Genomic DNA, 24044 nt, shown 5'->3' with positions numbered 1-24044 from the left:
AAGCGGCCGCCATTTGGCTATCGTTAATGGGATCATGAAACAAATGCACATACATATTTGTGACATGATGTACCTTGTGTGTGTGAAGTTTGAACTTGATCAATCCAGACATGTCTCGGATACGGATCCAGAACTGAATTCTTTAAAACAAAATGGCCGCCAGTCGGCCATTTCGAACTTGATCTGAAAAAAAAAATGACGTGCATCAAGGTCCTATTATGTTTAATGTATGTACCAAATTTGAATGAAATCCGTCCATACATAACTGAGATCCGGGTTCGGAATGGTGAAAATGTGCGATTTCAATGCATTTTCGGCCTTAAAGCGGCCGCCATTTGGCTATCGTTAATGGGATCATGAAACAAATGCACATACATATTTGTGACATGATGTACCTTGTGTGTGTGAAGTTTGAACTTGATCAATCCAGACATGTCTCGGATACGGATCCAGAACTGAATTCTTTAAAACAAAATGGCCGCCAGTCGGCCATTTCGAACTTGATCTGAAAAAAAAAATGACGTGCATCAAGGTCCTATTATGTTTAATGTATGTACCAAATTTGAATGAAATCCGTTCATCCATAACTGAGATCTGGGTCCGGAATGGTGAAAATGTGCGATTTCAATGCATTTTCGGCCTTAAAGCGGCCGCCATTTGGCTATCGTTAATGGGATCATGAAACAAATGCACATACATATTTGTGACATGATGTACCTTGTGTGTGTGAAGTTTGAACTTGATCAATCCAGACATGTCTCGGATACGGATCCAGAACTGAATTCTTTAAAACAAAATGGCCGCCAGTCGGCCATTTCGAACTTGATCTGAAAAAAAAAATGACGTGCATCAAGGTCCTATTATGTTTAATGTATGTACCAAATTTGAATGAAATCCGTCCATACATAACTGAGATCTGGGTCCGGAATGGTGAAAATGTGCGATTTCAATGCATTTTCGGCCTTAAAGCGGCCGCCATTTGGCTATCGTTAATGGGATCATGAAACAAATGCACATACATATTTGTGACATGATGTACCTTGTGTGTGTGAAGTTTGAACTTGATCAATCCAGACATGTCTCTGATACGGATCCAGAACTGAATTCTTTAAAACAAAATGGCCGCCAGTCGGCCATTTCGAACTTGATCCGAAAAAAAAAATGACGTGCATCAAGGTCCTATTATGTTTAATGTATGTACCAAATTTGAACGAAATCCGTCCATGCATAACTGAGATCCGGGTCCGGAATGGTGAAAATGTGCCATTTTGATGCATTTTCGGCCTTAAAATGGCCGCTATTCGGCTATCGTTAATCGGATCATGAAAAAAATGCATGTGCATATGTCCCATATAATGTGTGATGTATGAGTGAAGTTTGAACATAATCGGTCCATGCATGTTCGAGATACAGGTGATCACGGACGCACGGACGGACGCACACAGGGCAAAACATAAGTCCCCGTTTTCGGACTCCGTCCGAATGGGGACTAATTAATCAGCCAAAGACATAATAGACAGATAATTTGCATAATAGTCACCACCCATAGCAAATATAAACAGTCTCTTGCATTCAGTACAAGCTCAGACTAGTAATACAAGTACATTTTTAGTCCCCGTTCGGACGTAGTCCGAAAACGGGGACTTATGGTTTGCCCTGTGTGCGTCCGTGCGTCCGTGATCACCTGTATCTTGAACATGCATGGACCGATTAAGTTCAAACTTCACTCATACATCACACATTATATGGGACATATGCACATGCATTTTTTTCATGATCCGATTAACGATAGCCGAATAGCGGCCATTTTAAGGCCGAAAATGCATCAAAATCGCACATTTTCACCATTCCGAACCCGGATCTCAGTTATGCATGGACGAATTTTGTTCAAATTTGGTACATACATTAAACATAATAGGACCTTGATGCACGTCATTTTTTTTTTTGGATCGGGTTCGAAATGGCCGACTGGCGGCCATTTTGTTTTAAAGAATTCAGTTCTGGATCCGTATCTGAGACATGCTTGGATTGATCGAGTTCAAACTTCACACACACAAGGTACATCATGTCACAAATATGTATGTGCATTTGTTTCATGATCTCATTAACGATAGCCAAATGGCGGCCGCTTTAAGGCCAAAAATGCATTGAAATCGCACATTTTCACCATTCCGGACCCGGATCTCAGTTATGCATGGACGGATTTCATTCAAATTTGGTACATACATTAAACATAATAGGACCTTGATGCACGTCATTTTTTTTTTCGGATCAAGTTCGAAATGGCCGACTGGCGGCCATTTTGTTTTAAAGAATTCAGTTCTGGATCCGTATCCGAGACATGTCTGGATTGATCAAGTTCAAACTTCACACACACAAGGTACATCATGTCACAAATATGTATGTGCATTTGTTTCATGATCTCATTAACGATAGCCAAATGGCGGCCACTTTAAGGCCGAAAATGCATTGAAATCGCACATTTTCACCATTCCGGACACGGATCTCAGTTATGCATGGACGGATTTCATTCAAATTTGGTACATACATTAAACATAATAGGACCTTGATGCACGTCATTTTTTTTTTCGGATCAAGTTCGAAATAGCCGACTGGCGGCCATTTTGTTTTAAAGAATTCAGTTCTGGATCCGTATCCGAGACATGCTTGGATTGATCGAGTTCAAACTTCACACACACAAGGTACATCATGTCACAAATATGTATGTGCATTTGTTTCATGATCTCATTAACGATAGCCAAATGGGGGCCGCTTTAAGGCCGAAAATGCATTGAAATCGCACATTTTCACCATTCCGGACCCGTATCTCAGTTATGCATGGATGGATTTTGTTCAAATTTGGTACATACATTAAACATAATAGGACCTTGATGCACGTCTTTTTTTTTTCGGATCAAGTTTGAAATGGCCGACTGGCGGCCATTTTGTTAAAGAATTCAGTTCTGGATCCGTATCCAAGACATGTCTGGATTGATCAAGTTCAAACTTCACACACACATGGTACATCATGTCACAAATAGATATGTGCCTTTGTTTCATGATCTGCTTAACAATAGCGAAATGATGGCCATTTTAAGGCCGAAAATGCATCAAAATCACGTATTTTCACAATTCCAGAACCGGATCCCAGTCATGCATGGATGGATTTTGTTCAGATTTAGCACAATGTGTTGTACATATGCAGGTGCATTTCGGTCATGATCTGCTTTGAATGTATATGTCACTCAAATATGAACGGAACGGGGACGTGTCATTGACAATGACTTGTTGTATTAGTAGTCCGAGGTACAAGTTACATGCACTCCATTTACGATCGTCCACAAATTTAATTTTGTTGAATTTCTCGCTCTTCAAGCAGTCGACTATGAAACCGTCTTGGGGTCGACTATGACAGTGACAAAAGAAAACGAATGCAAGGAAATTTTGAGAAGAACGTCGACAGTATGTAAAGCGATTATTATGAAAATTTAATCATGGAAGATACCTTCCACGATTTAATTGATCAGACCATGGAGGTATAAACAGAAGGTAGAAAATTTGAGCACATGGCAGACTTAGTTTTCGTGACCAAATTACGTGCCATGGACTCCGACCACAATGAGTCGGAAGTGAAACACTTGGGCCCGGACTTGGCTACACCATGGCTACACGTAAAGCCCGACAAGCAGCTGTAAAAGCGTGTGTGTGAGCATCCTTATTTTACCTGTTTTATTTTTCTTTATCTTCACATTCTCAATAAATAATTTGACGGATTCAATGAAGTTAGGTTTGTTATACATGATATAGAAAGTGAACTGAATGTAAGATACCAGCAGTAGTCCCCGCCAGCAGTTGTTCCGGTACTATGTATTACGCATTGAAGATGGGAAAAAGAACCATCACACTAATTTTGTCAACAGTTTTGGGACTTAAAAAACGGAAAACACGATTTATGGTGAACAGGTTATTTTACAAATCAACAAAATAATAACGGAGCAAACAAACTGAAAATTCACCGCCCAATCGACAGACAACTTTAAACCTAAGCGATCGCATCTCCCGATTCAGTTCAGCACTCGCTGTGACTTCTATCCCTCTCATTGCCATTCAAATCAGATAATACAGATCTTCGTCGAGACATCTCAAACAAAAATCTTGGAAAGAAAACTACGTGTAGTTGACTCTGGTGGTGCGTTCAGCCACGGTTATTGGTTCAGCAGTTGAGCAAGAGAATGACCTTCCATGGAGGGCAATGTATGGTAATGAGTCTTCCAGAAAAGGAGTGTCTCCTCCCACAACGTATTAATGAATATGTAAATCATGACGTCATTTTGGCGCGGCTTTGTCACGCCGTGAAACAGTGTTTTCTATTGGATTCAGGAGCATAATTTCGTACTTTATAACCAATTGCAACCACGCATATCCACACATTTGCATGATTATGACAGACAGATATCATGACTATTCGTTATGAGTTTGTTTTGATCCATGGGACAAACGGATTTTGAGTTAGCCGACGATACGTTGCTGCTAAGTTGTTTTTGCCGTTTTCTCGGTGAAACAAAACGGCGATTCACGGCAACTGCAGGCCTTTGATCTTGATCTTGAGTTTTAGTGGACGCATTATACTAATTTTTCGCACAGACACTCTTCGATATGTTCCCTCTCAAGCCGCGTTGGGGTTTTTCTATTTTCCTATTTGTTTCGAAATTACGTTCTAATTTCTGAATACCGAAAAGAACCAGATCGCATTGTTTTTTCAAGATAGCTAAATTATTATTTCTTCTCCAACTATCATGTCGATATATATCTCAATTAACGCGGAATGGTGGTGAGCGTCGTCTGAAAAGCTGTTTTGTTGCCAATGTTCCACTAAATTTGTTTATTCATTGGTTCAATTATTTTTTTACCGAAAATGGCTTTCTGTGTTTACACAGAGATCACATGACTATACACGTCCATACACACACTATCTTGTCGATTTCATATCCAGTGTGAAATAAGCTTTCCATCTATATAACGCTTTGTGTGGTTCAGTAAATATTTTATATGAAAATATCAGTTTAGAAAATCAATACCAAAAACGTGTACAGCATCCTTAAGAAGGAATTTAGTGGTGTATATTGCACAAGGTTGTTCAGCCATTCACTCTAGTGGCACTGGTAATTTGGCATTTGGTAACGCAATGCTGAAGTGAATTATCGATGTTGAAGTACGATCTGTTTGAATTGATTTCGGAGAAAAAAAACTACCAAAAAAATTGTAATTAATGATTTTTGAAATTTAAACTTGAATATGGAATGAAGTATTTATCGTGCAAGCTTCATTGTTGAAGCATAGTTTACACACAGTTATCATGGTCTACGCATTCACACGTTTTTCATGGCATGGCAAATTTGATTACCGGTATTCAGAAAAGTCAAATAATGTTCAAAGACCAGGTTTTATGACTAGACAGTCAAATTTGGAGCATTTTGGAAAGGATGGGCACTTAACCAAACGTGAACCAGAAAATGAAAAATGGCCCAAATGTGGGTGGGCTCTTAGTCGAGTATGCTGTATCATGTTTCTATATGTAAATTTCCAATTCTTCCAACTTATTTTTTGGGTTGTACTACTATCGTAAGGAGTGACGAATGGCCATGGATTTTTAAAAACACCTAATAGTGTGATAATTCTGAAAACATGACAGAAACATTGCATCGTATTTCAAAATTGTGTTTGGTGACCTATGCAAAAATGATATGTAGTGTTATGAGAGCTACATGTTGTACATATGGCTGTCATGAAAAATGGGAGAATTCTGAATATTAGTATATGTTATCCATGGAATAATGTGTTTACATGGATTCCTATGGGAAATGTTTTTGGCTTATTTTGCATATGTTTTCTTGAAAACACATTCTTATTTCTCTGTAAAAACTTTAATTATGAATGACTTGCAAGTAAAATGAACCATCACAGTACAATTTTTGAATGATTTACCTTGATAAATTTTTTTATGGTGTTAAACTTTTAATATACCCTCTGTATTGGCTTTATAATTCATAATTGTTTGTCAAATTGTTGTTTTTCAGGAGGCTTGGAGATTACAATTACAGGTTATGGATATTCAAATAATGTTGATGATTTAACAGTACTCATTGGTGGTGCACTCTGTGATATGACATCATCAAGTCAAAATACCATAATATGTATATTACCAGCTGGGGTAAGTTTCACATTTATTGATATCCCTTTATAAGACATAGTTGTTGGAATTCAAGATTCATCCCAGTTTGTAGTCGGTTAATCAAATTTTGTTTTTGTTTTCTTCATTTTTAGTTATATGATGCTAGTTTACAATATTATCTATTTCTTTTGGCCAGATCTTCTCGCTTTCACATTCAGACAAAAATTTGTCAGCAAAAAAAAAAGTAAAAACTAAACATAAATAACCAAAACTATACTGGGTAACTAATTCAATAACAATTTTAAAATGATAATATAAGATCGTACTTTAATCATATTGATAAATCTTAAACATTCTTGTATAATAGGTTGCAGGCAGTGTTGATGTGAGCGTCAGTATTAGTGATGTATCAGCTACCAGTGTGAATGGTTTTCAATACGATGCCAGTCTTACTCCATCTATTACACAATTGAGTATCACCCAGAGTAGTGTTGCAGGTAAGTGTTGCATTAATATTAGCAACCACATCAAATTTGCTGAAAATAAAACCTTTTTTGCAAGTTATATTTAGACCCTATTTTTTATAGTTTTAACAAAAGAAGACAATGCTTCAGTCTTTAAAAAGCTATCTTTTGATGTATTCAATCAAATACTGTAGCATAATGTTTGACCAACTATTATCAGAATCATCCCTAGTTCAAATCTTGCCTTTGATTGTCTGCAAAAAATGAGCACCCAAATGAGTGACTACTATGTAGGTGGAAGCGAGGTGAGGGAGGGAAAGGGATGTGAGGGGAGAAGAAATACAAGATATTGCAATGTGGAGGGTAAAGAAGAGGAGGAGGGTTAACATTTACGATACTGTATTTCTAAGGTGGTGCAACATTGGTTGTGAGTGGTACAGGATTTGGTACAGATGAGGCAAGTAGTGATGCTCTGAAGATTGGTGATGTTCCATGTCAGCTGATATCCTATTCTGATAACACAATAGAGTGCATATTACCAGCCCAATCACCTGGTGTATATGATGTCAGACTTTATGTTGATAATGTAGGATATGCAGATTCTAGGTAGGTTAACAGTAAACAATAGTGAATGAACCAATCTGGCATATGTGGCTAGATAAAAACATCAGACCTTTTGAAACTGAGTTTGTGTATTATACTTACACCATTGTAGATTTGATTTGGATTTCATGCTGACAATTGCACAAACAAATAATAGTTATGATTGTGCTAGTAGTGTGCATTTGAAAATTCATAGCATTAGTCCAATTCATGCATAAAGTATGCCCTCTATGGCAAAAAAGTGCCATTCTGACTTTCAGCAAGTAGTATTGGGGTAGTAAGTTAACAAACTCACTTGTGAATTGACTGACAGATTGAGATTGGCTTTTCAGTTTGTTGAGAACATTTGTAGACTTGGCAGCCCTCAACTTTACATGTAATAACATAAATAATAGTTTTTGACTCCCGTGTGCGAAGCACAAAAGGGAGTCTTTGCAGTTACCCTGTCTGTATGTATGTATGTCACTTTTTTCGTTATCTCAAGAACCACTAATCAAATTTTGGTGAAACTTGGTACATAGATGCTCTGGGATAATGCGCAGAGTTAATTAGGTTTGGGTAAAAATCTATGAATATTGATTACCTAATTTGCATGATAATTAGCTGATTTTTAGCTGTTCCATGACTGTTCCACTGATATTTGAAGAACCACTCATTGGATTTTGATGAAACTTGGCACATGGATGCTCTGAACCAATACGCAGATTTGATTAGATTTGGGTAAAAATCTATGAATATTAATTACCTAATTTGCATGATAATTAACTGATTTTAAGCTGTTCTATGACTGTTCCACTGATTTTTGAAGAACCACTCATTGGATTTCAATGAAACTTGGCACATGGATGCTCTGAACTAATGCGCAGATTTGATTAGTTTGGGTAAAAATCTGTTAATATTATTAATTACCTAATTTACATAATGATTAATCAATTTTCGGCTTTTCCACTCAAGTACTAATCATAACATTTCAATAAAACTTGGTACATAGATGTCATATGACACTGCACAGACCTGATAGTTTTTAGGGTAATATCAATACATATTAATTACCTAATTTGCATAATTAATTAATTTTCAGCTTTTGATATTTCGAGTACCGGTAGTAATGATCACGTTTCAATGAAACTTGGTACATAGTTACTGTGCAGAGACCTAATTAGTTTTGGGGTAAATATTTGTGCATATTAATCACCTAATTTGCATTATTAGTTAATTTTTTGCTGTTCTATGGCTGTTGCACTGATGTCTAAAAACCACTCATTGGATTTCAATGAAACTTTTAAAGAGTACCCATCACATTTCAATGAACCTAGGACTATACACCATATTAGTTTTTGGTAAATATTTATGCTTATTAATCACTTAATTAACATAATTAATTAATACTATATTTCAAGTATTGATCATCACATTTGAATAAAACTTGGTACATAAATGCTCTAGGACAATAGACAGCCTGATTAATTTTGGGTTAAAATCTGTTCATATTAATTCTCTAATTAGCATAATAATTAATATTTTTTTGGTTCTAATCACATTTCAATGAAACTTGGTACATTGTGCAGACCTTATTAGTTTTACACTTAAATCTGTTAATATTAGTTACCTTATTTGCATAATTGGTTTTCTGCGTTTCCATTTTGAATTAATTTTTAATGTGTCTCCAATACTCTCAGCACACAGGAGTGCTTTCTAAGCTTTCTTTGATTATGTTTTCCTCGTAAAGGCATATTGAGTTTTTTCTTTTTGAACAACTTCTGATGTACTCAACAAAGGAGCTCAGTACTAAACACAAAGCAGGTTTTATTGGCTTAAAGTTAGATTTGGACCCTGTTATAATCCATATTGCCCCTTGGAAGAGTTCTAAGCAGAAATGTTCATATGGTGAATCTATACTGCACCAGAGAAGGGATGAAATTCAAAAAAACTTTGAATATGTTCTTCAAATTAAACTATGATGGTGAGATTGAAGTCACTATTGTTATCTAACTTGATTTTTTTATTAAAATATACATCAACCACCTGTGAGATGATAAATCTCTGGCAGGATGTTTGGAAAAGTCTAGAATAAGCCAACTGCAGTTTATTGAAATCCCAATCTACCAGCAAATTTGCGAACTAGTTTTTCAACCTGCTGTTCCATTGCTTCTGAGACTTGTTGTAAAGGTCACATATTAAGGTCATTGATAAAATCAGTAAAAAAGTGTTATTGAGGTTACAAAACTCAATTCATTCTATGACAAACATTACATTTATTTTTGTACACAGTTTTGAAACAACTATTACCTATCAGTTGAGTGTGACTGCAATCAATCCAGGTTATGGATCCATCAAGGGAGGCACTCTGGTAACAATATCCGGGGAGGGATTCAGTAATGTCAATTCTGAAAATGTAGTATTATTTGGTAACATTGAATGTCTGGTTATAAGCAGTAATTCTAATGAGATACAATGCATTGCTGGAGACGGTGGCACCACACATAATGTTGATAATTCAGGACTTCATGCAGGTAAGAATGTGTTGCAATATCTCAATAAGCAGACACTGTTTTACCACCAAAATAGTTGCAATGGAAATGCTGTGCCAAACATGCTCTCATATATCTCTCAACGTTCACATTACACCTTAGATGAAATACACTGAGAAGAGTTGGCTGTTTTTATATATCATTTAGGTTTTAAAGTTAATACGCTGGGAAAAAAATGCTTGAACAGAAAATAGTGTTTAGATCAGTGCACATTGTCAGACTAACAACAGTATTCTAATTGAGAAAACGTTTGATTGTGGAACATCCCCAAAACTTGGGTACAAACTCTCATCTGGGACAGGTTACTGTAAATCATTAACATTTCTAGTAATTATTTTCTATGACACTTTTCATGAATTTCTCACACTCAACAAATTTCGATGTTTTGTAGTACACAATATAAATACTTTTATAATAAGTGTTATAAATTACTGTATCATGAATCAGTGACTGCAACCATACAATATTTTGTCATCATCTTCAACAGACTATGGTTTAGGTTATAAATGGAGTCCACAGAGCATAACAATAGAAGCTGGTGACACCGTATTGTGGGAATGGGGCTTACCAGGATTGATTAAGGGTATCACTTATGGTGTTCAGCAGACTCAAGATGCTAACTCTGTAGAGTATGATGGATCAGGATTTAAAACACAAAGCAGATCAGCAACAGGTTAGTATATCCTACAGCATGGACAACACCCACCTCTGCTCTTAAAATTATTTTCTGTATTAACACTGTATATTTCTAACCAGTTTTGATACGATTGTCCATGCATGCCCATGCACATTTTCAGTCCCCGTCCGGACGTAGTCCGAAAACGGGGACTTATGTTTTGCCCTGTGTGCGTCCGTGATCACCTGTATCTCAAACATGCATGGACCGATTAAGTTCAACCTTCACTCATACATCACACATTATATGGGACATATGCACATGCATTTTTTTCATGATCCGATTAACGATAGCCGAATAGCGGCCATTTTAAGGCCGAAAAAGCATCAAAATCACACATTTCCACCATTCCGGACCCGGATCTCAGTTATGCATGGACGGATTTCGTTCAAATTTGGTACATACATTAAACATAATAGGACCTTGATGCACGTCATTTTTTTTTTTCGGATCAAGTTCGAAATGGCCGACTGGCGGCCATTTTGTTTTGAAGAATTCAGTTCTGGATCCGTATCCGAGACATGTCTGGATTGATCAAGTTCAAACTTCACACACACAAGGTACATCATGTCACAAATATGTATGTGCATTTGTTTCATGATCTCATTAACGATAGCCAAATGGCGGCCTCTTTAAGTCCGAAAATGCATTGAAATCGCACATTTTCACCATTCCGAACCCGGATCTCAGTTATGCATGGACGGATTTTGTTCAAATTTGGTACATACATTAAACATAATAGGACTTGGATGCACGTCATTTTTTTTTTTCGGATCAAGTTCGAAATGGCCGACTGGCGGCCATTTTGTTTTAAAGAATTCAGTTCTGGATCCGTATCAAAGACATGTCTGGATTGATCAAGTTCAAATTTCACACACACAAGGTACATCATGTCACAAATATGTATGTGCATTTGTTTTATGGTCCGCTTAACAATAGCTGAATGATGGCCATTTTAAGGCTGAAAATGCATCAAAATCACGTATTTTCACAATTCCGGAACCGGACCTCAGTCATGCATGGATGGATTTTGTTCAGATTTAGTACAATGTGTTGTACATATGCAGGTGCATTTCGGTCATGATCTGCTTTGAATGTATATGTCACTCAAATATGAACGGAACGGGGACGTGTCATTGACAATGACTTGTTGAATTCAGATAATGACACTCCACAGAATTTTACAAAAATGCTGTCAACAGCATAATACAACAATTAAAAAATGATGTTCATCCATACATTACACATCAGTCATGTTTTAATTCAAAATTGGTGACTTGGTTGGTTTGATATACTTTGTCAAGTCAATGACTTGTCAGTGTGCTTTTTTGATTTCTTGCAGTGCTGGATACAACTTAAATTGACTTTTACTTTTTTACAGGTTCATTTTCCCATACATTCACTGTACCTGGGACATACTACTATTCCAGTGGTCCAGTTGACAGTTTTGGAGAATTTTTCATGAAAGGAGTTGTTATCGTTACTGATCCAGTAGCCGTCGCTGAACCGCTTAGTGTAACTGTTGGTGGATTTGAGGCTTTGTACGAAACCAACTCTGGTAAGTAGTATGAATCATGTATTACAAGTGGTCAAAATTAGACATCAAATAAAATAAAAATTCCATGAATAATAAAATAGTTGGAATTTAAATATAAAACAATGCAAAACATTTTCGACTAATTACCACGACAATTTTTTTTTTTTGTGATGTCTATTGGAAAGAGTCAAATAAAAAGCATTTGAAATATTGTAGCCAGGAATATGTACATGAGCTTCACCATCTTAATTACCACAAAAACACTTTCCTTCAAAATATCCATCGTAATTTTTTGTTATAATTTATTGATCATACCATCAGCTTCATCACTTGTAAACGATCATCAAAGTTACAACGTGTCTTTAATATTTCTCATGGTTATACACTGGTTATATCAATAAATGCCTCTTACTCAGTTAAGATGCCATGCAAAAAATGTTACTTCTTTGTTTTGATATGAAATACAAGTAAAATTTGACTTTGAGTTTTATCGTGAACAAATGTTTTAGATCATTTTGATCACTTTAACGATTAATCCAGACCCACCATGGTGTTTATGACGCATTATTTGACCAGCATGTGTCCTTTGTCCCGATGGGTCAAAAATGTCGTTTTGGTTAATGTTTTTCCTTGAGTAGCGTAAACAGATTGTAACCTCTGCTTTGACCATAATATATCGGACTGGGAGTAATTTTGACAGAACCTTAGCTTTCAAATTAGGAATTTCAAACTTGCGTATTGTCAAAAAGTATTTACTAACAAACAGTGAGGTGCTAATTTCACAAAAGTGTATTGTTTACAACCTGCTACCACATCGTTCAACTAGGTACATTTTTTTTTAATCCACGACTGCTGGATGTGTGTTGGTCAGTGCGTAATTATAATAACATTTGTCCTGGTCGGTTGTGTTTTCGCAGTGTTTACTAATTTTGAGTGCTTGTCAGGGGCTGACCAGTATGGTGAGATCTCTGAAGAAAGCAAAAACATAACAATACAGTACATCATTTGTATTACATATATTTATCTTTGCATTTAATAAAAAAATTGTTTTTAGGTGTGTCAGTCACTTCATCATCATCTTGTCTTGCTGCTGATCCATCCTGTGCTACTTCCCAGCCAGTTGGTGTTGACAGCAGCATATTCTACTTTGTATATACTGGATGCTATACTCCAATCATTGACTCTGTGAATCCTACTAGTGGTACCAGTGATACACAAATAACCATTACTGGAGAAGGATTCGCAACCACACAATGTGCTAACCAAGTCACTATAGCTGGCCATCCATGTAATGTACAGTCCTGTACTGAGACCATAATTGTATGTGATATAGATACTGAAGATGCATTAACTGTTGGAGTTAAACATCCCATCACTGTACAAGTGGAGAACCATGGTTTTGCTTTGAACCGTGGATCAGCCACATTTGAACTGATTCCAAACATTGATAGTGTTACTCCAGATAGTGGATCCTTAGCTGGGGGTGCCAGAGTTACTATCCAGGGTAGTGGGTTTTCCAGTGATGCAGCAGTTGTGGTAGGAATACCATGTGAAGTTGAGTCTGTCGCATACAATGAAATCGTTTGCATCACTTCACCAAATATAAGAGGAGTGTTTGATGTTTCCATAATGATTGGCTCAACTACAAGTGAATGTCTTGGCTTGTGTTTGTATGAATTCTCAAATGCCATGACTCCTGTTGTGAGTACCATCAGCCCAACTGACATCTTTGGAGCAAGTACAAGCTTGACAATCACTGGAACAGGATTTGGTAATGGAGTTGTGACTGTGACAGTTGGTGAACATGATTGTTTAGTGCAGTCACTGACAGACATTGAAATATCCTGTGATATTGGTTATGTTCCAGTTGGTGAGCATCAAGTTGAAGTCAACAGAGCTGATCAAGGTAGTTCTGTATTAGAATTAGGGACTGAAACAATAACAAGCATTCCAGTCATAGATTCCATTTCACCATCATCAGGAAGTATTAATGGAGGATCACTAGTCACTGTAACCGGAAGTGGATTCCATGTAGATGACACTTTGGTTGATATCGATGGAACAGAATGCAGTATCCAGTCAATAATCATTTCAGAAATTATGTGCATCACTTCAGCCCATGCTGATGGTAGTGTTGATCTCACAGTCACATCTGGTGGAGTTGAATACTCACCTGAAGTTTACACTTTCTCTGCTGCCCAGACCCCTGAAGTAACAGGACTGTCTCCATCTAATGGTGGTAGTGGGACAACTATTACAATCACTGGTACTGGATTCAGTTCCACATCATCTGATGTTTCAGTAACATTTGATGATGTTACATGTACTGTGATCTCATCATCTTCAACTCAGATTACATGTGATACTGGTGTGCACTCGGCGGGAACATTTGAAGTGAAGGTATCTGTTGCTGGAAAAGGTCTTGCCACATCTAATTCTCACACATTTGAGTACAACTTGATGATTGCATCTACTTCTCCTGCTACCTGTAAGTAAATCTTTGCAAATCATAGAAGGTTATTGAAGGCAAACAGGAGGCAAATGTCTGCCTCAACACTTCATTACCAATGTTATAGCTGTAATAATTTACAAAACATTTTTCATGGCAAGATGATTTCAGGAGTTAGTTATAGGAGATGGATTTAACCTGGTTTGTTTCTTTGTATAAAGAAAAGTAAAATAAAAATGCACAATTTCTTTAATCGTCAGACTTTAGTAGTTCTTACAAACCCATTGAACTCCTGGATTCGCCCCTAAAAATGGTGTTAATATTGGCACTTTGCATTCTTTTTTTTCCCCAAAGTCACCTTGCTCCATCTTGTACATGTAATTGTTTAGAATATAATTATGTAACTGTTGATACAGGTACTAACATATCTAGTGTATTCTTGTTTGCAGGTAGCTTTGGTGGTTCTTGTACCCTTGTAGTCACTGGTGATGGTTTTGATGATGAATACACTGTGGTAACCATTGATGGCAATAATTGCCCTATTAGTAGTGTTACAGCTACTGACTTACAGTGTGAAATACCTGCCAACAACAATCTTGGTAAGTTACATGTATATCTTGCAAGTCAAGTGATAATATTATGATTTACTTGCTCATTCAATTAATTTTTGATTAATTAATATTACTGACAGTTATTTTTATACCATATGATTGTTGTAATTACATATAACAATTTTCAGGTGATATTTCTCATATTGTTTTGTTTCAGCACTTGGTACATATACCTGTGATATACAAGTGTCCATTTCAACAAGTACAGCTGTAGCCATTGAATCTAATGCACTGACCTATGATAGCTCTATCACACCCATTATAACGTCAGTCAGTCCAAGGAGAGGTGGTACAGGTGGTGGAACTCCTATTACAATTACTGGATCTGGATTTCGGTAAGTGCTGTTAGGTATACTAAATTTCAAGAAGAATTTTCTTGGGAATCACAGTACATTTGTTTATTCCTATCGATATAGACAAAAAATAACATTGGTTGCTGGTTAAATGATTGAGGATTATTTGTATTGTAGTGATGGTGAGAACACAGTTACCATAGATGGAAGTTTGTGTGTGATATCATCAGAAAGCACCTCTGAGATCATCTGTGAAACTGAACCCAATTCTAGAAGTATTGAAACTAAAGTAAGAGTTCTGGTAAATGGTGACGGGATAGCAACACAGGTAAGTCTTTGTTGTCATGGTGATTACCTCTGCGATATATACTTGTTGCCGTGGCATCAATTGCATTTTATGTTTTCATGGAATTTCTAATCTATGTGTCATTACCATATTTGAATATAGACCACTTGTTGTTACATTGCTGTACTTCATACATTAGCTTACATGAAAATTAATAAAGTTGAAATATTTGATGTCAATTTTATTCAGTGTAAATGATTTCTTTGCTTTAAATTAGTAACAAATTATAATTGTCTTTTTATATTACATAGGATGATGCTGATTTTGAATATGTTGATTTGTGGTCCAGTACATGGACTTGGGGAGGAAATCCCTTGCCCATTGAGGGTGACTTTGTTGTCATTCAACAGGGACAGCGCATAGTGTTAGATATTGACACCCCTGTCTTAAAGATGCTAGTAATTCAAGGTAAATGAGCATTTTTAGAATTGACATACTTAAATTTGATAATGATCATGAATTATATATCATTATGAGATTATTACAAGTATAACTGAAAGTATGCACAAAGACAGTACAGCAGGAGTATCGACCGACATGCAGCGTTATGGCGTTACGGTGACAGATGTATAATAATGTTTTTTTTGTATTTGTACTGTTTTTTTTGACCTTCCTTGATTCCTTAATATCAAAGTCAGTCTATGAGTAAAAACTTATTATCAATATCATGAATGAAAACTAGAGTATATTTATCATGATTTATCACATAACTACATGTAATTTTAAAAAAAGTTCAAAAGTAAAGAAGTTCAAAAGGGTTTTAATGTAAGCACAATGCTTCATATATTGGGAAATACCAACTGCAAGTGAAAGCGGTCATTGATGGGGCTTGCTGTTATTTTCCTTATTTCTGTGTGCATGCAGGTGGTGCTTTAATCTTTGATGAAGCTGATTTAGAACTGAAAGCTGAAAATATCCTAATAACTGATGGTGGTCTTCTACAAGTTGGAACTGAAGAAGAACCATTCCAGCATAAAGCCATAATAACCATGTATGGTAATGTTAGATCACCTCAGATGCCGCTATATGGTGCTAAAACTCTGGCTGTCAGAAATGGAACACTGGATCTTCATGGTATATTTTTTTTAATTCCCCTTGTTGAATGTAAATTCCTTCTTGTTTTTCAGATTTGAAACCTAATTGGCCCAATGTTGTAAACATTGTTTTGGGGTACAAATTTTCTTAATTAAATTATTGACTGCAGCTATTCTTCCACATTATAGGCATTCCCATTCCCGTGACCTGGACTTACTTGGCTGAAACAGCTCCAGCTGGAGCAACTCAGATGACATTGATGCAAGAGGTTACTTGGCAGGTTGGTGATGAGATTGTTATCGCTACGACAAGTCACAGGCATAGCATGATTGAAAATGAGCAGCTGACCATTACAGGTGAAGTCTACTCCCACCATTATTTGAACAATAATAATTATGAACTCCCTCCCAACACATAATAGTCAAAAGCACACTTTATGTGACATATTTTGAAGCACAAATTTATTTATTTATTTGTTTGTTTGTTTGTTTGTTTGTTTATTTATGTTTATTTAATTTCAGCTGTATCCAATGATGGTCTGACTATAGAATTCCAGCCTGCATTAGAATATGAACACATCTCAATGGAAGAGACAATAGATGGTGTAGTTTTAACAACTAGAGCAGAAGTAGGTTTACTAACGCACAATGTACTTGTTAGAGGTTCTGCGCACACTGAATGGAATACTGTTATTGAAACTTGTCCTGAAGAGTTTGATACAAGTATGTACTATCATTATGTACTTTATACTGTTAGGAAATATTTCTAGTGGGTATTAACTATGTTTACCCCATATATTTTATTTTACAAGGAGGCAAACGTTCGGTCTCCGTCCGTGTGTTCGTCCGGAATCATATCTCAGAATCCCTTGGGCCGATTTCGTTCATTCTTTGCATGTGCCTAGTACTTTATGTGGGACATATGCACATGCAGTGGTTTAGCGATTCGATTCAAAATGGCCGACTAGCAGCCATCACTCTTTTAAAAACACTCAAAACATTTGCCAATGAAAAAGGCTGTGGTTAGAAAAACTGCAGCCAGAATGAGGTAGAATTACCCGGTAATACAAATGTTCTTTGAAGTTAATTATGAACAGAAAGTGCAACACTAGTTCAACTGAAATCGGTGACTGAGCAGAGAAATAAAGATTTGTTTCTATTTTTTATTTAGATCAATTTGTCACTCAGACATGTTTCCAAGGTAGGTTTGGTGAAGAGACTGGCAGTGACCAATTCGGCTCTCAAATAATGTTTGCTGCTAAGGAGCAGGATTTGAACTTGGTTACTGGAAGAATTGAATACATTGAAGTTACACATGCTGGTCAGGCTTTTCGCCTTGCTCGTTACCCGATTCATTTCCACATGAATGGTGATGTGTCTGGTTCCTATGTCCGTGGATGTGGTATTCATCATACATTCAATCGTGCTGTGACCATACATGGTGTCCACAATCTGTTAGTTGAACACAACGTAGCATTTGATATTATGGGTCATGCTTATTTCATGGAGGATGGCATAGAAACTAACAATATTATACAATACAACTTGGGTATCTTTGTAAAGGCGAGTGCTAGTTTACTCAGTGTTGACATTACACCGGCAGTTTTCTGGATTACCAATCCGGATAATATTGTTCGACACAACGCCGCAGCTGGGAGTACACATTTTGGTTTTTGGTATAACATGCCTGTGCATCCTGGTGGACCATCTTTTACTTCCACAATATGCCCAAGGAATATCCCTGTAGCAGAGTTTCAGAACAACACAGCTCATTCCCTAGGGTGGTATGGACTATGGGTGTTCCCAATATACACACCGATGGAAGGCGGTACATGCAGTTCAAATATACCAACAGCTAGTCACTTTTATGACCTGACATCATGGAACAATGAACGAGGAGCAGAAGTTGTTGAATCTGGTCCTGTGCAGCTGCATGAATTTGTAGTATTTAATAATGACAAGGCTGGAATTGAAATGGTTGATTTGAGCGGTGGATATGTTGATGGTCCTATGGTGAAAGATTCAGTTGTCATTGGTCATAGCAGCATTATCAATGCATCAGCATCATGTACTATTGCGGGGATAAAAACACCCAAGTCAGCTTTTTTGACTGTCGATGGTGTTAAATTTATCAATTTTGATGAGGACCGTTGTGCAGCTCTGAGAGCCTGTGCACATTGCAAAAACCGACAAGGAGGATGGAAAACTAAATTTCAGAATTTAGAATTTTTCAATTCACCAAACAAAGTTGGTTTTCAGTGGGAGCATGAAGCTGTATATGTTGATTTGGATGGTTCACTGACTGGCAGTGCTAATTATATCGTAACTCCTAACAATGGTCTTCTTCCATCCGATCACTGTGATGCCACTGATCTAGCATTCAACATGGGTACATCTCCAGGAGTTGTGTGTGATAACACAGTAAAATTACATCGTTTCTCATTCAACCATGCTGCTTCCTCTTTGCAATACAAAGATGTCATCTTCACTCTCGATAACAGCTTAGGTTCAAGTATCGTCCCATATGAACAGATGCGTCTCACTCACTCAGAAGGTTGGATGATTACTTTGGTAGATGGAAAGAATTACAACATGGTATGGGAAGATGCTGAACAACTCACAAATATCTCATACGTCGGCACTCTCTATAATATGGAACCTACTGATTATGTTACTATAAGTCACTCTGTTGCACAAACTCCTGACCGCTTCTCTATTCTTGGTCATATGGCTGACACTACTGAAGAAATGGTGACCTATGATGATAATGACAATGGTGACTTCTACTTTGATAATGCTACTCATTCTGTGTCATATCTGTGTAAGTATAGAATATATAGGATTTTATCGGTGTACATACTTTCTAAATTACAACCACATAGCCTGACTGATGCTTGAATAGCCTGTATTAATAATTATACAAACTTCTTTCAATCTTTCCTAGTAGTTGCACCCTCTATCATCAACACACTTTTGTGATGTAAATTGTTGATAAGGCCATTCGCAGCATCAGTAGCTGTTCATCTATGAAAATTAATATGTTTTTGAAATTTCTGATTCTTTGGTGCTACTTTTATAGGAAAAGTATATAATCTGAACTGGCACTAAACTATATTTTCGTCTCACCAGTTCTGGTTTTGATTGACTGTGATATAACAAATCAATCAATTACAACCAACGCTTCTTAGAAAAGTACATGAGCATTTTCATTTACGTACATACAGCTTTTTTTGGATATAATACCTTGACTCTTTTTTTTCTATTTTTTTTTTTACGTTATCATACTTTGATATTTTTAATCACTTATATATTTATTGCTGTAAACCAATAGAACATTTGTAATTCTAAGGATGCAATAAAGTTATTATTATTATTATAATGAACGGTGAATATTTCCATTCAAATATTATATAAAATAAACATCACACAGGATGCATATCAGCTTTTGTAATTTGATTTGATTTGATTTGATTAGGCCGACTGGTGGTCATGTTGGTTGACTGGTGGTCATGTTGGTTAACCATTTCATGTATGGCTTCAAGCTGGTCTGAAGAAAAGGCATAATTTTGTGTGCTCAAATGTTAAGTCAGCCTAATAAATGTCCTTGACAAGGATTTGTTCCATGTTGCTGCTTTGTGATATGGTGGGTGACACTTTGTCAGTCAGCACAAATCAATCAATATTGTTCCCAATGGTGCCGCTCGTGTGTTGCATTATGTTGAATGACCTCATACTTTGCTATATCAAACATAGTCATGTATAACAATAACTTCTGTGATGTTAAGGGTAAAAACTCTTTGATAAAAATATAAATTTTGTACTTGTAAACAAGACAATGATTGCATGTGCATGGTAATCATTGTTTCACATGCCTATCACCTCTGATTCAGTGTTAAAATTATTTATTTTCCAGTATCTGGGAAAGGAGAGTCTGAAGAAGTAAACCGTGATGTTACCTTCAATGTGTATCGTTGTCTGTACCCAGACTGTATTACACCAGTACCCCTGCCACCACCTGCTGCACGCCCTGCCAATGCAATCTTGTGGTCTGACGTTGCTTCCTGGGCTGGTGTGGAAGATGGATGGGGTGGAAGTAATGGTGTATTACCAGCTGATGGTGATGATGTCATGATCTTACAAGGTTAGCACATCTAATAATTATCGTTATCATCATTATTATCATTCTCACTAACAATTAGTCTCATTAGATATTTATTTAATAACCTTTCTTGCCAGTTTCACTTTCTTGAATGGTGTGGTAGTTTGTTACCTCCAACAGCTCAACAATGTATTCTTGTCTAAAATTGAGTGCTCCATTCTGTGAATTTTTTTTTGGGGGGGGGGGGGGCTTGATCACAGAATTCGACCTATCTGATAAACAGTTCAAAATTCCCCTCATTACATACAAATCACCTCCCTATCTGTCTGATCTTAACATATATATTAACCAACACATAATGTGTGCTCGAAATAACATTACTTCTCCAAGTCAGCAAGAACACATCCTATGGAAATCATGCCTTTGCAAATGCTGCCTCAAAATTATGGAATAAACTTCCACTTGAAATTAAGCAATGCAACTCTCTAAAGTTGTTTTGTCAGCCAAACGTAGTTGAAAAACCCCTTTCTTAATTTTTAATAACTTACACTTTGCACCATTTCTTGACTGAGTTATTATTTTTTTCACTAAAATAAATTCTGTCATGTATCGCTGTTTGAATTCTGCTTCGTGAGTGTGCAAAAAGCAACTATAATCAAGCAAGTATGTAAGGTTTAATGTTTGCTTGGATGCTGAGTAAAATAGTCATTCTATAAATTCAAAAGAGAGGGACCTCGTGGTTAAACAAGAGTCTTGTGTGCATCTCAGACCAATCTTATTGGAAAACGCTTCACATTGAATATGGATTTTGAAATATAATTCATCTTTGATTGTCAAACAGAAAATCATGCGTGTGATTTTGGTGGCACCCTAAAATGGTGACAACTCAATCACAACCAAAGCTACGTAACTGCTGAATAATAGTCCGCTATTGGCAAAGCGGATATCTTGTGAATGCCATATTAAACTGTTTCATTTATTACAGTACACATAATACTTTATATGTCAATAGCTTGAAACCAAATTTCACTGACCATATCCATTGTTTTAGAAATGCATACATTTTTAGAAGGTTTAAAAATTATTTTTAGTATATTTTTGAACAATATTTTAACATGTTATTCAAGTACTGTAAGTTGTAAATTGCAGAAAAAGGAATGGTTTTGATCTCCTAACAATTAAATATGCATAATTTCTGTATAAGAGTTTTTAACTAACACTGATTAAAGAAATTTTGATTACCTATGATCCATTACATACATGGTAGTCAGAATGTGGAGGCATGAGGTTATTGGGAATCCTTACTATCTGGGTATCACATGCTGGAGAACTCAATAAACTCTATTCGATAACTTCTTTGAGCATTGATTTTTCATGTTTGTGTAACTATCTGGTAATATGATTTCCAATTTTCCAGATACTTGGATGGTTGCTGATATAAAACTGCCCTATATGAATAAGCTGTTCATCTATGGTACCTTAGAGATTGACGACACTATGAACAACATGATAAACGCTACTTACGTTTTCATTCGTGGTGGACGTTTAGTCGTTGGTTGGGAAGATGCACCATTCAAGCATAATTTCAGATTTCTCTTACAAGGAAACCACTGGACTCCAGAAATGCTTTTGCCCAATGGACCCAATTTGGGATCCAAAGTTATAGGTAATGTTTTAAGGCAATTGGAACTAAAGTTTTGCATCTACTGAGCATGTGACAATGCATTGTGCGAAAGCAATTCATGTTTTACATATTAATGGAGTCAAACCATGAAGGACATTGGAAGAATAATAGAACTTTTATTTTTTTACACAACCTGCAAAACTAGTAACAATTTGTTAGGCCTATCTTGCCAGACTTTGTTACAACATTTATTGTAACAATTGCTGCATAATGTAAGTGTTTACATAAATCCATTCCTTTATCAATTTACAGGTGTCTTTGGTGACTTAGATCTTCATGGAAAAGAACCTAATATCTACTGGACTCATTTAGCTGCTACTGCTAATGTTGGTGATGATATAATAACAATGGAAGATGCAGTGAACTGGAAAGTTGGAGATGAAATTGTTATTGCACCAACAGACTATGAGCCTTTCCATACGGAGATATTCACTGTCTTGAACGTCATTGATAATTATACGCTACAACTTGATAACAGTTTGCAGTACACACATCTTGGTAAGTGCACATAGATTTCATTGATAACTCTACACTACAACTTGATAACAGTTTGCAGTACACACATCTCAGTGAGTGCAAACAGATTTCATTGATAACTCTACACTACAACTAGATACCTGTTTACAGTACACACATCTCAGTGATTGTACACAGATTTCATTGATAACTCTACACTATAACTAGATAACAGTTTGCAGTACACACATCTTGGTAAGTGCACATAGATTTCATTGTTAACTCTACACTACAACTAGATAACAGTTTGCAGTACACACATCTTGGTGTGTGCACACAGATTTCATTGATAACTCTACACTACAACTAGATAACAGTTTGCAGTACTAACATCTCAGTGAGTGCAAACAGATTTCATTGATAACTCTACACTACAACTAGATAACAGTTTGCAGTACACACATCTCAGTGAGTGCACACAGATTTCATTGATAACTCTACCCTATAACTAGATAAAAGTTTGCAGTACACACATCTCAGTGAGTGCACACAGATTTCATTGATAACTCTACTCGACAACTAGATAAAAGTTTGCAGTACACACATCTCAGTGAGTGCACACAGATTTCATTGATAACTCTACACTACAACTAGATAACAGTTTGCAGTACACACATCTCAGTTAGTGCACACAGATTTCATTGATAACTCTACACTACAACTTGATAACAGTTTGCAGTACACACATCTCAGTGAGTGCACATAGATTTCATTGATAACTCTACACTACAACTAGATACCAGTTTGCAGTACACACATCTCAGTTAGTGTACACAGATTTCATTGATAACTCTACACTATAACTAGATAACAGTTTGCAGTACACACATCTCAGTTAGTGCACACAGATTTCATTGATAACTCTACACTACAACTAGATAACAGTTTGCAGTACACACATCTCAGTGAGTGCACATAGATTTCATTGATAACTCTACACTACAACTAGATACCAGTTTGCAGTACACACATCTCAGTTAGTGTACACAGATTTCATTGATAACTCTACACTATAACTAGATAACAGTT

At 36.4% G+C, this 24044-nt stretch overlaps 1 protein-coding gene across 1 annotated transcript in view; it reads left to right on the top strand.

Moving 5' to 3' along the window:
- LOC100366639 (fibrocystin-L-like) overlaps nt 1–19421 on the top strand; it is a 31874-nt gene extending 12453 nt beyond the window's left edge. The window contains exons 8-23 of the mRNA XM_085504667.1: nt 6078–6211; nt 6540–6669; nt 7047–7242; nt 9511–9752; nt 10258–10443; nt 11828–12004; nt 13038–14471; nt 14882–15031; nt 15201–15378; nt 15514–15664; nt 15934–16090; nt 16547–16756; nt 16906–17073; nt 17239–17439; nt 17888–19311; nt 19398–19421. Coding sequence (XP_085360793.1) covers nt 6078–6211; nt 6540–6669; nt 7047–7242; nt 9511–9752; nt 10258–10443; nt 11828–12004; nt 13038–14471; nt 14882–15031; nt 15201–15378; nt 15514–15664; nt 15934–16090; nt 16547–16756; nt 16906–17073; nt 17239–17439; nt 17888–19311; nt 19398–19421 — 5162 coding nt within the window. The remainder of the gene's footprint in view (nt 1–6077; nt 6212–6539; nt 6670–7046; nt 7243–9510; nt 9753–10257; nt 10444–11827; nt 12005–13037; nt 14472–14881; nt 15032–15200; nt 15379–15513; nt 15665–15933; nt 16091–16546; nt 16757–16905; nt 17074–17238; nt 17440–17887; nt 19312–19397) is intronic.
- Nucleotides 19422–24044: the final 4623 nt, after the last annotated feature.

This window comes from Saccoglossus kowalevskii, chromosome 10, assembly GCF_978046115.1.
Source record: "Saccoglossus kowalevskii chromosome 10, keSacKowa6.1, whole genome shotgun sequence".
NCBI lineage: Eukaryota > Metazoa > Hemichordata > Enteropneusta > Harrimaniidae > Saccoglossus > Saccoglossus kowalevskii.
Note: the sequence above shows the minus strand (reverse complement) of the source record. Positions and strands in the feature narration are given on the sequence as shown.